This window comes from Panthera pardus, unplaced genomic scaffold (genome assembly GCF_024362965.1).
Source record: "Panthera pardus isolate Hobbes unplaced genomic scaffold, ASM2436296v1 HiC_scaffold_21, whole genome shotgun sequence".
Taxonomy (NCBI): Eukaryota; Metazoa; Chordata; class Mammalia; order Carnivora; family Felidae; genus Panthera; species Panthera pardus.
The window spans coordinates 325,095-340,609 of NW_026526777.1; the positions used below are offsets into that span (position 1 = coordinate 325,095).

Here is a 15,515-nt window from a genome sequence, read left to right on the forward strand (position 1 = left end):
CCAGTAGTTGACGTCAGTTGAGGGTCCGACTCCTGATCTTGGCTCAGGTCGGGATGTCACGGCTCAGCTGTGGGATCGAGCCCACTTTGGGCTCTGAGCTGACACTGTGGAGGCTGCTTGGGATTCTCTCCCTCTGCCGCTCCCCAGCTCTCTGTCTCTCTCTCAGAATAAATAAACTTAACAACAACAAAAAAAAGTCTTTAAAAAATGTTTTTTAAAAAAAGGAAGGACAGAGAGGGAGGGAGGGAAAAAGGAAAAAAGGGAAACTATTCTAGGGTCTTGAGACAAAATTTTGTATGAGAGGTTTTGTTTTGTTTTTTTTTAAATTTGTGTTTATTTTTGAGAGAGAGAGAGCACAAGTAGGGGAGGGGCAGAGAGAGAGAGGGAGACGCAGAATCCGAAGCAGGCTCCAGGCTCTGAGCTCAACCCACTGGGCCACCCAAGTACCCCAGTTTCTTTTTTCTTTCTTAGCTTTTTATTTATTTTTTTAACAAATTTTTTTTAACGTTTATTTATTTTTGAGACAGAGAGAGACAGAGCATGAACGGGGGAGGGGCAGAGAGAGAGGGAGACACGGAATCTGAAACAGGCTCCAGGCTCTGAGCTGTCAGCACAGAGCCGGACGCGGGGCTTGAACTCACAAACCGTGAGATCATGACCTGAGCCCAAGCTGGACGCTTAACCGACTCAGCCACCCAGGCTGCCCCAGAGATTCTTAATAAAGAACATTTTTGAAAGGATTTAAGATCTGTTACAAAGTTGCATAAAATACAAAGTAGCCAGATAAGGGGCAACAAAGGTACGTTTTTCCCCAAGTTCACAGTTGTACCCCCGGATGAGGTCGGTGCCTGGCACTGGCCAGCCCCCACTGATGATTTGTTGAGTCACCTAATAAGATGGGAGAAGGTGGCATAAATGCAGATTTGGTTTAAACCCAAATAGTAGTGAATTTCAAAACACATTTACATCCTTCCTGAGCAGCTGAGATGCCCTGAGTTCTCAGCCGGGCTGGCTTCTTTTCTGGGGGAGGATCTCCCGCCTGGTTTGCCGGGACTTAAGTGTTGGCCCCTGCCCCTTCCTTGCTTCCAGGCCGGGGTGGGGGTGGGGCTGGCACGCACCTGTTCTGACTGCGGCTTTCGTCTCCCCTCCCCACCGGTGTAACCCGGGGCCGCTCGGTGCCTTAGCCCTGAGGTTTACTGGCACAGCCCTTGGGGGAGCCATCTGCCGTATCCGTCCGTAAACCGGGAATGAACTAGCAGCTGCCCAGCGCGCCCCGGGGCCTGTTCACCTGTGCCCTGGGAGAGGAGCGGTGTGCGGCAGGAGGGGCACGGTTCGCCTCCCTGTTTCCATCCCACAGCGGGATCCCCGCGGAGGCTGCAGGGCCCCAGAGCCTGACGCTCACAGCGCACCAGACAGCGGCCACCTGTGGCCGCTGGTCTCCTGGAGCCACCTGGGGACACGGCTGCCCAGCCCTGCCTGCTGGAGCCCCAGCCCCACCCCGTGGCTCCCTCCCAGCCCCGACCCCTGGCCTCCCCGCCGACGGCCGCTCATCGGTGTGGAGGGCATCCAAGTTCTGGTGTCCGTGCTTTCAGTGGGGCACTGGGTCTGGCACATGGCGCAAGGTGTCCTGCTGGTGCAGGGTGAGCCGGGTGGGGGTGCCCTGGGGCTCCCTCTTCCCCCACGGGAGACTGTGTGGGGAGACGGAGGGGCAGGAGGGGACAGGACGTACGGGCCTCAGGACCCTTCCACGTCGGCCCGGCTCCCCCGGAGTCTGTCCAGTGGCCACAGTCCTTGTCCCGGCCTCCAGGCGGCAGTGCCACCTTCACCAGCATGGCCCAATGTGTCCGTGAGCCCCGTCTGGTCTGGCTGAAGAATGGGAAGGTGCCGAGTCCTGGGGATAACGTTCAGCTGACCCACAGCAACAGGTACCCCCAGTTCCTGGGTCCCAACCTCTCCCTCCTGCCACCCCAGGCACTCGTGCCCACCTACACAGAACACACCGCCTGTATCTAAAGTCCACATGGCAACTGCCCCCCCAGCCCCCCCGCGGCTCCGCTCCACCTGCCTCACTGTAGGTCACGCCCCCACACAGGGGGTGGGTACACTGGGTCTGTGGTCTTGGAGACAGCCCCCTCCTTTAGAGCCACCTTGGAGCTTGGTAGGAAGGAGCCCCCAGCAGCTGTGTGTCTCCCCAGCACGTTGACCCCGGTGCAGCTCTCAGGGGAGGACGAGGCCACCTACCAATGTGTGGCAGAGAACAACGCCGGATGCAGGAGGCCAGTGCCCGCCTGGCTGTGACAGGCGACCCAGAGCGACCCCCTGCCCCAGGAGGCCTGTGGACCATGGCCCTCTCTCCACCTCTGCCATTCGAATGTCCTGGGAACCACCTGCCTCCAGCGGGGACCGCATTGGCTACGTGCCGAGCCTCCTTGGGAGGGTGGGTGTGGACCGACACCCCTGTACCTGATGGGTGGGGCCCCGGGCCAGTTCCCCCCACTCCTCGTGCCCCCCAGCCCTGTCCGGACTCTTGCTGGGCCTCGGGGTCTGTGGCCCTCTGGTGTCTCCCCACGGCCTCCTGCCCTTTCCCTTCCTGGCTCCAACTTCTGTAGCCCCCTCCCTGCTGTGTGGGGGCCTGGCACGCACAGCCGAGCACCGGGTGCCCCCTTTGTGGGGTGAAGGGGGTCAAGATGGGTGCGAGGCTGCCAGACTGCTTTGCTCCTCAGAGGCAGCTGGCCCCGAGCTCCAAGAGGCCGAGGGTAGAGGGCTGCTTTGAGCATGCCTTCTCCCACCTGGCTCCGGCCACGGCCAAGGCCCACTCCATCTGCGGCAGGGGGTGCCGGCCGGGACTCTGCCTCCATTGCCGCCTCCACCACGGGGGGCAGGGCAGTCAGCCTCACACCATCTCCTCTGCAACTCCAGCCACCCTGGGGTTGGCTTCTCCACCAAAGTGCTCAACACCACCTCCGTGCAGGCCTCCTGGGGCCAGTCCATGGCTTCCAACTCTCACCGCAAGCTGCCGGCTGCTCGTTTTGAGGGGCCTCTGCTCCTGCCCGGAAGCGTCAGCTCCTTCCTCTACACAGATCTGGGCGAGGCCCTGACCCTCCTTATGGCTCCCCTGCCCTCTTCTCAGGGTCTCTCCCCAGGCACTGAGCCTTCAGTGCTCCCCGCAGAGCCGGCCGCCCTGTACCAGATCAAACTGCAGGCGTCCAAGGACCTTGGGGATGGTTAACAGCAGCTCCCGCTTTGTCTCCCTGCGTGAGGTGCCCCTGGCCACCCCTGGTGAGTGGGGTCCTGAGGCAGGGAGGCAGGTGGGCAAAGGAGCCCCTCCCTGCCCCTTGGTCCTAACATGAGTCCTGAACAGCTGAACTGATACGAGCTGCTTCTCTGAGCCGCCATATGGCCATCTCCCCCCTTTTCAGACCCAAAGCACTGGCCCCTCTTCAGGGGCATCCCTCCCCATCTGACTGCTCTTTTTGAAAGGAGACAGAGTTGGGGTTTGGTGGCTGTGAATCCTTTGCAGAGGCATGGGGCACCCCGTCCGTGCCCTCGATTCCTCCTCCCTCTGCCAGCCCATGGCACCCAGGGCCCCACTGTCCCTCCAAGGGCTGTCCTGTATTGTACCAAAGGAGGGAAGACTTTGGAGGAAGAAAAACCCAGGGTTTATTTATCTTATTTATTTATTGAGAGTGTGAGCGGGGGAGGGACAGAGAGTGAGGGAGACAAGAGGCTCTGCACTGACAGCAGAGAGCCCAACGTGGGGCTTGAACTCACGAACAGTGAGATCATGACCTGAGCCGAAGTCAGATGGTCAACCAATGAGCCACCCAGGCACCCCGAAAAACCCCAGGTTTGGAGGGGGACCCCCAACAGGGTCTTCTCTGTGCTCCTGGAATGACGCTGGTGCCAATGACAAGACCCCGGTGAGGCCGGGCCCTGCCCCTACAGCATGAAATGTGGCCGGGACCGAAGGGTTAAAAACAGCCCCAAACTTCCGGTCCTTGAGGAAACAACATCCTGTCCCCTGGGTGGACCCGATCTAAGTGCGTTGTTGGAAATAATGAAAATGGACATAATAAATTAGGACCCGGTTCATGTTCTGGGTCGTAAGGAACACTTGGGGGAGCAGGGTGAGGTGGCAGGAGGGTTCCGGTGTCTCCGGGTGCCGCACGCAGACTGAGGGCCAGCAGGGCAGAGCGAGCTGTGGCTCCAAGGCTGCCGTCTCTAGAAGCCTCGTGTCACTGGAGACCAGAGCGGTTATGATGGGAGGGGAGGCCAGGACGGCTGGGGGCCCAGCCTCTGCTCAGTGCTGCCTCCTCCCCTGCGCTCTTGACCCGAAATGGGAGGTCGGTGGCCTCCAGAGCTCGGGCGCCACATAAGGGTGGAGGTACAAGAACACACAGTGGGCACAGGCTCTCAAGAACCATCGTGGTGGACAGAAGGGGCATGACCCGAAGCTGCCCCGTAGCCGCAGGGAGCACAGGCGACAGCTCGTCTTCCGATCGCCCCTAAATGGACCAAAGCACGAGGCACAGGAAAGTTTAGAAACCATTCCTTTCTTTATTAAACATAGCTTGCAAGTGATAAATATTACAAAGTTTTTTTTTCTTTTAATCCTTTCTCCAAAAATTAGCTTATTATTTGAATCTGTTGCTGAAGTACTCAGCAGCATCTGAAACGGATGGGAGTGTATTTGCCTTTTTGAAAACCAGTTTCTGTTGGTCTTAGTTTTTTCATTTTAATTTCCAAACACAATGCAGAAAATCAGAATGAGGTTTAAAAAAAAAAAAAAAGGAAACTTAGAGCCTGTGCAAAAGGGTCCTGCCCCCCAACCCCCATTCAGAGAGGCCGGTCCCGCCCCAGCCCCGCCCCCCACCCCACCCCCACGCTGCCCAACCTTCAGGCCTCACTCACCGTCCCAGACCCTCTCCAGGCTTCCTGGGGTGGGGGGGGGGCGGGTGGGAGGGAGAAAGGGGGGCCTCGAATGTGGGAGCCCAGGACCGGGCTGTGGGGAGCCGCCTGCAAGGGCTCAGATGAGGTCTGAGGGAGGGAGACGAGAAGTGGGTACATCTGAGCTCCGCCACGCCGCCGTCACCCTGCGGCTCACCAAGAACGCAGGCCGCCAGACCAGAAGCCTGGGCACCACTGCCCCCAGCACCCCGGGGGCCCGAGGGCAAAGCGGCCACAGCTCTGCCGACACCTCGACCTCACTCTGCTGCCCTTCCCGAAACCCAAGTAATGGCGGGGCCGGGCCGGGCCACGCACGCAGCCACCGCAGCACTTAGGTGCCCTCCCTGCATCTGGGGCCCCACCACACTCCCCACCTCCAGCTGTTGTCTTGCAGGTGAGGAAAGAAGCATGGAACGGAACCTTACACTTCGTGGCCAGGTGATCTCCCCTGTCGCTTCACAGACAAGAAAACAGAGACCCAGAAAATGAACCCTCCCGAAGGGCACGTAGCAAGTTAGTGGGAAAGCCTGGGGCAGGACCCCAGGTCACTGCCACCCCACCCTGTGTGCTGTGGCTCTCCACTCTCGACAGCACGGGCCGGGAACCCCAGCTTTCACAGTGGCCCAGCCTCACCCCCGTGACGAAGCCTAAAACCACGTGTAGACGCACGTGATACGTGAGGCTTTCTTGGGGTGACTTTGCTGAGACCCTATCACCCCTGGTCATCTACGCTCAAGGTGGGGTGGGGGAAATCCCTTGCATAAGAAAGCTTGACACTGAATTTTGTTATATAGGTATATTGTATATATGCTGATGCAGTCAGAGGAAAAAAACAGTGCAAATACAATTACAATTCATAAGAATACTTGGTTTCAATGCCCCCGGGAGCTGCCCCGCTCCCCGGCTGCCCCCCAGCCCCCAGCACCTCCCCGCAGTATCCGCCGAATGCTGGGGGCGGGGGGGCGGGCGGCTTAGGGTCGGGGGTGGGCTCTGCCAAGGCAGTGCTGGTGACCCGGAGGGGCTACTCCAGGGCGGGGGGCAAGGCACAAATCGGGGTGGGTGGTGGGGGAGGTGGCGTCTCTCGGGAGGGATGGGGTGGGGGCAGCTGCCAGTCTCCGCGTGCTGGGCCCGGCCCGCTCCCCGCCCCGGCCTCCACAGCCCTGCCTCCCTACCCCCGCCCCTTCCCCAGAAACCCTTTTGCACACGGATCATACACAAACGGGCACATTACAAAACGACGTAACACAGTTTCACAATATCCATGGCGAGGGCTTTTTTTTCTCTTTTTCAGTTTTTTTTTTTTTTTCTACACAATGTACAATTCCTTTTAAATGGATCAAGAAATAGCTTATATACACGAATGAGTCCTTGTTATAACATCTCGGCAGCAAGTATCATAAGCTAATGAAAGTCTTGTTGGAGGGCAGGGGAGCCTAGGGCTGGGTGGGTGGGGTGTGGAGAGAAGGGTTATGCCTTCTGCAGGGGTCTGGGGGAAGGAGTGGTTGGGGAAAGGAACAAAAGTAAAATACCAAGAAGCATCTTTACAAAGCAGTTCTATAGCTAATTCCTTTTAAAGGGGGAAAGGAAAGGTAACCAAAGCAGGAAAACATTTATCTTTGTGTCTTAAAAAAAATTGTCTACCATACATACATCCAAAAATGTGGAAAAAATACTTATTCCAGGGATGGAGAAAGTCCAGATGCTGTGGTCGAATGACAAAAATAGCAAATAAAAATTAAAAAAAAAAAATAATCTACAAATGAGGAGGACCCCTGTCCCTCAGCCTTACCGCCCCCCCCCCGCCCCCCACCGCTCATCTACCCGTTTCAGGCGTCTAGGGAGGAAGCCACCGGCCACAAGCGACTACTTTCAGAGCCTCTGGATGCGGGGGGGGGGGGGGGGGGGGGGCAGGCAGAGCCAGCGGGGGCCCTCGCTCTAGCCATCCCCCTGAGCTTCAGAGCACTGGGGTGGAGGACCGCTCTGAACAGGAGGTCGCCTTTCTTCCTATCTTTAGGCACGAGGGTTAGTGTGTATGGGCTCGGCCTGGGGATGGACAGCGACAAGAGACTGGGAGGGACACAAGGTGATCAGTGATGAAAAACTCAAGAAGTAAGGAAGACAGGACAGGGCGGGAGCAAGAGGAGGTGAAAGGCTGGTACTACACCATGATTAAGGAAAACTCACCCCCATCGCTAATCCCAGGGAAGGGTATGGAAATGGGGAGAAGTGAGAAATCAAACACCAGCGATGGAGCAAAGGGTCATGGAGCTAAACTAGTCGTTGAGCAGCCTCTACGTGACTGAGCCTGAGGGGAGAAACTCTGGGAAGGCTCCCGCTCTGCCCACCCCCAGCCCACCCCCACCGTCCCCCCCACCGCCTCAGCACCCCGCCAGGCACTAGGCTGGGCGTTCCCCATGGCTCCCAGCTCCCCACCTCGTCTACACTTCCTACTTCCAAACCCCATCACAGGTGGCCTGGCTCCCAGGGAGGAGACTCAGCTCAGGGCAGGGATGGCCCCCAACCAGACGGTATTGCACATTCTCTGTTCCTTACTTTTAATCTCAACTGACAAACTTGGGCACCTGGTACCTCCGAGCTGGGGGAGGGGAGACATGACAGAAATGGCACTTTGTCATGGCGGGCCGGGCGGAAGAGGCTAGACAGACATGCCACAAGGCAAGGTGATTTGCAGGGAAAATTTAAAAAACAACAAAAAACAAAAAGAAAAAAAAATAATAAAAAAGCTTCCAATTTCGTGGAAGAGAGAAAAGCAAAACCAAACGATTTATCCAGTGCTTTCAAAGCACAGAGGGCAAAGCAAAGATGTAAGAATATATCTTTTTATATATATATATGTATATATATATAATTTTAAAATAACCCCAGACCCAGTTTCATAATCCCCCTTCTCCCCCACTTACAGTCAGGGGCACCACAGGCCCCAGAAAACAAACTCCAAACAGCCCCATCACTATCTGTTACTAGCATCTAGCTTCAGATCACTTCACCACTGGGGGAGCCCAGACACAGGCTGTATCTCTGCTCCTTTATTAAGTGCTCAAGAATTTGGGGGAAGGGAGGAAAGAAAAAATCCAGGAAGGCCCGTAGGGCCAGTAGAGTAACCCACAGTGGCTCTGGGGTATGGGGAGGGGGGGACTGAGCCTGATTCCAGCTCCTTCTCCCCACTGACTCACAAACTTTATGGGCAAGATGTGCAGTTTGTGTGTGTGTTAATTTTAAAAGTGCCTTCTTACTTTAAAAACATTATTTAATTTTTTAAAATAAAAGTGGGGGAACTTTCCCAGGTGGCTTTCAAGGACAAAATTCTGAACTCCTCTTCACACGTCTCTGCTCAGTGTATCCCTTTCCTGTACTCTGGCAGCTTCTAGAGCTGGAGAGGCAGGTGAGTGTTACGGGAGAGCAGAAACCCCTGCCTTTTAGGGGCTTCCTTTACCTCAGAGACAGCCTGGTCCCCCTCTTGCTTCCCCCACGGTGTGGGCAGATGGGGTGCCAACCTCTCTTATCCCCAGAACAGCAACATTGCACAATTCAGTTCATTCCCTACATTAGTAGCGCTTAAGAAAAAGCTGAAAACAACAAAAAAGGAAAATTAATAGATTTCTGGAGATGGGTTGGGGAGGGGGCACCACAACTACTTTTGCAGCCGAGACTCAGAGCTGGCTTTGACCAGAGTTGTGTGGCTCTGAGCAGTGGGTTCTGCACTCAGGACAGCAGACCAGGGCAGGACTCCAAGCTGGTGAGGCATCCCTGTTCCCTCCTCCTGGCTGGAGGGTGGGACAGACAGATGGGGTCTCACCTGCTGGGAGAGAAAGCCCTTCTCTCTTCCCTTCTCTGTCTCACTCAGCATGTCCCGCCCAGCTCCCAGGACACTGGCTAAGTCAGGCTGGATTATAGACGGGACTTGGGGGACTGAGTTTACCAGGAGCAGATCAGGATTAAAAAGGTGGGGGGGGGGGGTATTTTACAAAGAAAGTAAGGTGAAATAATTTTGGGCTAGTTGACCTGGAATAGACTTCTATCTCCACTGGGACCAGGAGAGCATCCAAGAGGCCAACACCAGCCTCCGTCCTCCTTGGCTCAGCACTATACTTGTCCCCATGTCCCTCTCCCCTTTCTCTGTGGGTCAATTCCGTGGTGGTTACATTTTAAAGCTTCTCCCTCCAGGCTCATTCCCCTCATTCTTAGAGCCCAACTTCAGTACAAAACACCACCTCCCAGACTGTCCAGCCCAGAGACACCAAGGGCTGATGTCCTCCCTATCTGATGCCATCACCTTGCCCCACCCCCAGGTTAAGTGCATTAAAAACTTCTGCCCCCAACGTTGCCAGTCATATCTGCTTGGGGACCCCCTGCAATGCTCCTGTCATTTATCTGAATGTCATCTGTGTTTACAAAAAAGAAAAAAAAAAAAGAGAAAAAGGAAAATATTGAGAAAATAAAAAGGTTTAACCGTCCACTGAACAAAGGGGAGGACACACAACATCATTAAAAATGATAATAATTAGAGCATAAAAACTTTAGAAACACACGTCAGAGGGCTTAGATTTCTCTCTCCCCAGGACCTCACTCTGACCTCATCCGAGGTGAAGAGCACCTCACTGTGAAAGAAAACCGGAGAGAAGACAAGAGCGGCAGAATCGCAGCAGTGAGAGAGGGGTGGCGGGCAGGGCAGGCGCGTTTTCCTGTTGATTTCTAGGTTTGTCTTCTGTTTTCTGTTTTGTTTTCCGTGTATGGTAGGCACCAGTACAGGCACTGCATGCGACGGAAGTTGGGGGCAATGGGAGAGGAGGGGTAAAGGGTTCAAGGCTGGGGCAGTGCACGTGGACAGGCGTTATTTCTGCCCGCTGATGGACTGCGCTATAGACCGGGGAGGGATCATGTCTAAAAGGTACTCCCGCTGTCTGTCTGCCAAACTGGGAGCTTTGTGTCCTCCGATGCCGGTGTTCAAGTATGCAATGTTGACACCTGGACCCAGGAGACAAAAGCGGGGGTGGGGGGGAGGGGTGGAGGGGCAGGCGTTAGAAGAGGAAGCAGCATCTTCTTGACTGCACGACCCGGCGACCGTCCCAGGTATGACCTGGGAGGACCCGGGGGCGTGGACTTGGAGGTGGGGCGGGGGCACCAGAGGTTGCGTGCATCTGTCCAGACTTAGGTAAGTGTTATGTCAGCAGCCAACTGCCCCTCTGCACCCCACGTTTAGGGAAAGGGGTCCTCTCGAAACTTCAGTCCTACCAGGAACAGAACAAACACGGTCTTGACCGGATGGGCGAGTCAGAGAAACAGAGGAGAGCATTGAAGACACAGGGATGCACTCATGGAATACGTTTCGGATTTCTGTGAAGCAGCAGCCCTCCACCATTCAAACAGGGTGGGGACAGCTGACCCTGCTCTTGCCATCGAGGTCAGTGACCACACACCCACCAACGGGGCCACCAGACAGTGAACAGACGAGGGCAGGGACCGTGCTGTTTTCACCACCAGAACCCTATCGCGCTGTGCTCGGCACGGACCACGAAGCTAGCAAACACGCTAAGTGCCCAGAGTGAAGGGAGGAAGGCCTGAAGAAAGCGCAGAAGCGGAAGAGCGGCCTGCTAGCCTGAAGGCCCCCCCATCGCTGCTTCTTACCTGGCATCCCAAGGAGGCCACCAGGCACAGACAGCTGCGGCGCCTGCGCGAAGTTGGAGAGCATGGAACGGGCAGATGTGGGTATGCCGCGCTGGAGGCCGCTCTGGGGCTGTGGAGCCTGTGACAGGGAGCAGACGGTGGGTCGCTAGGTGGCCGTGATGGAAGGGGTGGGGGGGGGGGGGGTAGGGGTCCGGGAAGAAGGACTTCCCAGCAAAGGCGGACACGCTGGGATCCACGGCTGGCAAACCACCCCAGACGGCCTCACCTGCCGAAGCGTGTGATGTCTCATGATGGTCTCTTGTTTACTGACACTGGACACGGCCGGAGCCGCAGTGGGGGAAAGGGCTGCCTGCTGCTGTAGTCGCTGTTCGATTTCCTGTCGGGAGTCAGCAGGTCAACTTGGCAGGACAGCACCCGATTTCCTACCCGGGAAACCCAGGGCTCCTCCTATTTCTACTGCTGCCAACACGACAAGTAGGAGGCATGTGGAGAAGGCAAGCTGGGGCTCTGGGCACAAGGAGCTAGCCCTGCTTTGCTGATTAAGGGGTCCGTCTGTCCAGGAAAAGCCGGCGCTCAGATGCTGGCAGGAGACGCCTGGGTGGTGGCAACCAGCTGACGGACGTGATGGTGAGGAGTTTACGGAGGTTTTATTTTTGACTCCCGTCTACCTGCTTTCCAGAAGGTCCCTGGACGCCACCCAAAGGGGTCTGATGGGTGGTGGGGTGGAAGCAGGATTGAGGGGAAGGGTCCAAGCTTCCCAACACATCTTCCCCTCGCCCAGTCCGCAGGGCACGCCCGCTCCCTCCTTGCCGTTCCTCTTGGCCGGGCCACATTACAGCCCACTCTCTCCTGGGTCATTCCCTTGTCAGATACGGACCGCAGAGAATTCGGTCTCTCTGAGAGATTTCCAGTACAAATATAATCCCTCCCACCAAAATCCATCTGTTTGAGGAGGACAAGAAGTTGAGGGATTTCTTCGGCCGCCACCGGGGAAGGCCACATGTGTGCCTCCTGTCTGTCCCCACCCCGGACCACACTGTCATTCACGCGCTTGCCCCGCCAGAGACAGTCACGTGGAGATCAGCAGACAGATCGGTACGGGGAGGGACAGGGAACCCGGGCCTCCAGGCCGTCAGGACTGTGGGGATCGCACAGACAAATCCTCTAAAAACCAGAAGGAGCTACCTTTTGGGAAAACCCAACCTGAGCAGGTGGTTGGGGAGACATCAGGGTTCTTACCTGTTCCTGCTGTAGGGCTTTAACAAAAGCATTTTTCAGCCGGTTGGTGTGTTCGGCCTTTAGAGCCTTCTTCTGGTTGGAGGTCATACACTGCTCGCACAGAATCTTACCATTCTTCTCTTGCTTCCAGTGAGGGGTGAAATCTGTGCGGCACTGGGCGCAAACAAAGGGTTCGACCCGCAGGAGTGAGGCACAGCTTTTGCCTAGATGCCAACAGAGAGAGCAATCAGGGCCTTCGCATCTCCCCATCTCCCGATTCTCTTCACCAAATGAATTTTTCAGGAGGTTACTCCGCTGAATTCAGAAAGAGACTCTACGAGAAGAGTACTCTGCAGTTTAGAAAATAACTTTTATTTCATTCGACTGTAACAACGTCACTTTAGGGAATTCAGACGGTACCGTCCCCACTTACAGAGGAGGACACGAAGAAACAGAGCTCCCGAGGGCAAAGCTGAGACAAGAACCCGGCTTTGCGGACTTTTAGTACAGCAAGAAGGAAGCGTGCTAACTCACAGGGCGGCAGACTCCACCTGGGTCCGCGACACGTGCTCCTTAGCACGTTTTTACCTCAGACCGCACTGTCACATTTCCACCGTTTAGTTGCCAGTGTCCAAATCAGACCTGTTTAGAGTCAATGCTGAGCCCTTCAGGCACTTTCCTCCACCGTCAGCTGTTCCCCTAAGTCCACGTGTCTGGAAACTCAGGCTTAATAACTTCCGTTAGTGCCAATGCTTCACAGTCTGGGTCAGCTCTGGTTCACAGCTTCCACGTGGTCACGGTCACCTACTCAGTCAGTACACCTACTTTCCCACCTGTAAGTCCTCAAGTGGCAGGGACTGAACGTAACAACGCAGCGCAATGCCACACAAGCGCTGACGTTACACGTAAGTGTTCTAGTCACCAAACTGCGTATACATCGTGCTGGGCACCACTGAAAAGGACCAAACAATATCCTGCCAAAAATATACACGGTCTACAAAATACAATACAAACGTTAAGCCTAAGATATACAGACATACAAGAGGCATTTCCGAGTAACGAACGGGAGGTGGTCTGACAACAGTTAAGAACAGGTTACTTGACGTCACACAGCGCCCTGGGATACGCGGCCCAGGTCAATCAGGCTTGGCAACCTCCTGCGTAGATAAAAGACTGACCACATAAAACAGCCTCACCTTGGCTGTCGATGACACTCTGTACTACTTCTTCCAAGCCCACCATGTAGATGAACTCGCTATTGGCCGCGCTAGGCAGGAAGTGAAGCAGGGGAGCAGGAGGTTTAGGCGGCGGAATCTCCAGGAGGGTCTTTTCCAGCTGTTTGCGAAGAGCCAGTTTGGCGGCAGCCTGGGAGTTGGCGGCATCGGTCATGGCGCTGGGGCTCGGCAGGGGGGAGGACACCCTGTTCACAGTCCCCGGCTGCATGTGGGAGGCGAGGTTCATATAGATGGCAGAGGATGTTGTGCGCTGGCAGGGAACGGAAGAACTCGACTGCTGGAATGGAGGGGGCACAGGGTCAGTGGCGGGGTGCGGGGGAAGGACGAATTCTTGCTTCAGTGGCAGAAAACACTACCTGAGCCGAGTTGGGACAACTTAGCTTTCCCGAAACTCAGAAAAAAGGACGAGGTGTCCAACCTCAATGAAGAAGAACTCCAGCACACGGGAAAAGAGAACGACAGAGGCTAGGAGGCGGAGGAACACAAGCACGGGGGATGCTCTCTGGCCCACATCCTCAGGCCTCTTCTTCCCCTGACCCCCGCTGCTTTCCTCCAGGCGGGTATGAGCCTGCTGCCGCTCTGCCGTGTACAGCCTCCCTTCTCCGCTCCTACTCCCAGGGAGTCCCTCCAGCTTCCACCCTGGGCACTACGATCGATACAAGCTCTACCACAATTACCCTGGCTGTCCTAGAGCTTCTCTATGTCCCAAACCGTACGGTCTGTGGTCCTTTCAACAGGGAAAGCAAAGAAAAGACTTCTCTGTTTCCATATTAGGACTTTCTCACCGGTTGGTAATTGATGGCAGGATTCATGTTGGGTGTTGTGGTGCGTACAAGGCCAGGCTTAGGTGGGCCCCGTTGACCCTGTAGCTGGGCTGGGTTTGGTGCAATAACACGTTGGGACATCAACATATGTGGGAGGGTGGTACTGGTCGCGGAGCGGATGACACTGTGACCCTGAGGGGGAAGAAGAGGAAAAGAAGCAGTCATAGGTGGTAAAACGCTCCACCAACATGCTGGAGAGAGAACACTGCCTATAACACACAGCTGAGTGGAAAAACAGAAACACAGCGAGAGTCAGGAATTCTGTCTACTCCTAGACGAAAAAGGGCTAAGCTAGAAACCTCCAGAGAAGAAAAACCACAGCGGGAAGAGGAGGATTACTTGTCCCACTGTGCCACCCAGTAACACACAGCCAGGCAGCGAGGAGGGACCAACGGGACTGTGTGCAGCACCAGCACCTCTACCACGGCCAGGTTCTTCTACGATCGTCACAGAAGTCCCAAACCAGAGCTGGGATACACGGGGCCCCAAGGCAGGTTACGCACCTGTAATGTTCTCAGACTCTGTGGTTCCACCCCTTGGGCCCCAGGCCGGGAGGGAAGCTTGGACAGGCCCTGCTGTCCCCCATGGGCAGGAGATGGCTGCACGATGGATGCCGCGTTCTGCACAACCGGGGTCTGGGGGAGAGAAGACAGAATGAAGAAACAGAGGCAGAAGTCTGGTACACTCCTGGACTTTAAAAATCCCCAGTCAGTGTGAAGCTTCTGTTGACCAGAAGGAAAACCGAGAAAAATGGAATCAAGGTTTTCTTGATTAGGGCCTACAATTAAAAAAAAAAAAAAAAAAGAAATCACTCTTCTTAGAAACTAAAAAGCACGGAACTGGACAAGAATGGGTCACCCAGTTGAACCTACCTGGGTGAGGCCACTGTCAGACCCAGCCCCTTACTTCCAGGGCACAGTCAGTACCTTCTGGACTACGTTCTCCTTCTGGAGCTGGCTCTGCCTCAGCTTCTTTAGCAGCACCAGCCGGGCTTCTTCCAGTCGCAGCTCGTCCCTCAGCTGCTTGATGAGCTGCTGCCGCTCCTCAATGCCTTTCCCCTAAGGAAACACGAGGTCCCTCAGCTATGGGAGCAGGCACCCAGAGTCCCCCTTCCTGCGAGATGGTCTCTTCTTCCAGGGCTGAGCTCTGGATCTTGCACACGAAGCAGAAGTAGTAATGGGGATTACTGTCTCTGTGTCCCTGGATCTAGCTCAGGGCTAGGGATTCAGCAGGTGCTCAGAAGATGCTTACAGAACATAAATGCTAATCAACCAGATTCCTGGCAAAATAGAAGACGGGGCAAAGGGAGATGCAAAGGGAACTGTTCTTGAAAACACTGTTTCCAGGGGTGCCTGGGGGGCTAAGGCGGTTAAGCACTGACTTCAGTTCTGGTCATGACCTCATGGTCTGTGAGTTCAAGCCCCCCGTTGGGCTCTGTGCTGGCAGCTCGGAGCCTGGAGCCTGCTTCGGATTCTGTGTCTCCCTCTCTCTTTGCCCCTCCCCTGCTCGCGCTCTGTCTGTCTCTCTCAAAAATAAATAAAACATAAAAAATTTTTAAACACTGTTTCTGGAACTTATTAAAAGCCAAGTTTCTTCTAGATACACATAAAAACTTAGGAGTTTCTCCACATCATGAGAACCAGGG

General features: G+C 55.4%; 1 protein-coding gene across 4 annotated transcripts in view; it reads right to left on the reverse strand.

Annotated features, from left to right (window-relative positions):
• Positions 1-4,537: 4,537 nt before the first annotated feature.
• GATAD2B (GATA zinc finger domain containing 2B) overlaps positions 4,538-15,515 on the reverse strand; it is an 87,297-nt gene continuing 76,319 nt past the window's right edge. For all 4 annotated transcript variants that reach the window (XM_053908672.1, XM_053908670.1, XM_053908671.1 and 1 more), the window contains exons 4-11: positions 14,797-14,928; positions 14,374-14,505; positions 13,832-14,002; positions 13,008-13,323; positions 11,833-12,035; positions 10,859-10,969; positions 10,594-10,711; positions 4,538-9,933 (exon numbers count right to left, since the gene is read on the reverse strand). In XM_053908672.1, coding sequence (XP_053764647.1) covers positions 9,800-9,933; positions 10,594-10,711; positions 10,859-10,969; positions 11,833-12,035; positions 13,008-13,323; positions 13,832-14,002; positions 14,374-14,505; positions 14,797-14,928 — 1,317 coding nt within the window. In that variant the 3' untranslated portion in view covers positions 4,538-9,799. The remainder of the gene's footprint in view (positions 9,934-10,593; positions 10,712-10,858; positions 10,970-11,832; positions 12,036-13,007; positions 13,324-13,831; positions 14,003-14,373; positions 14,506-14,796; positions 14,929-15,515) is intronic.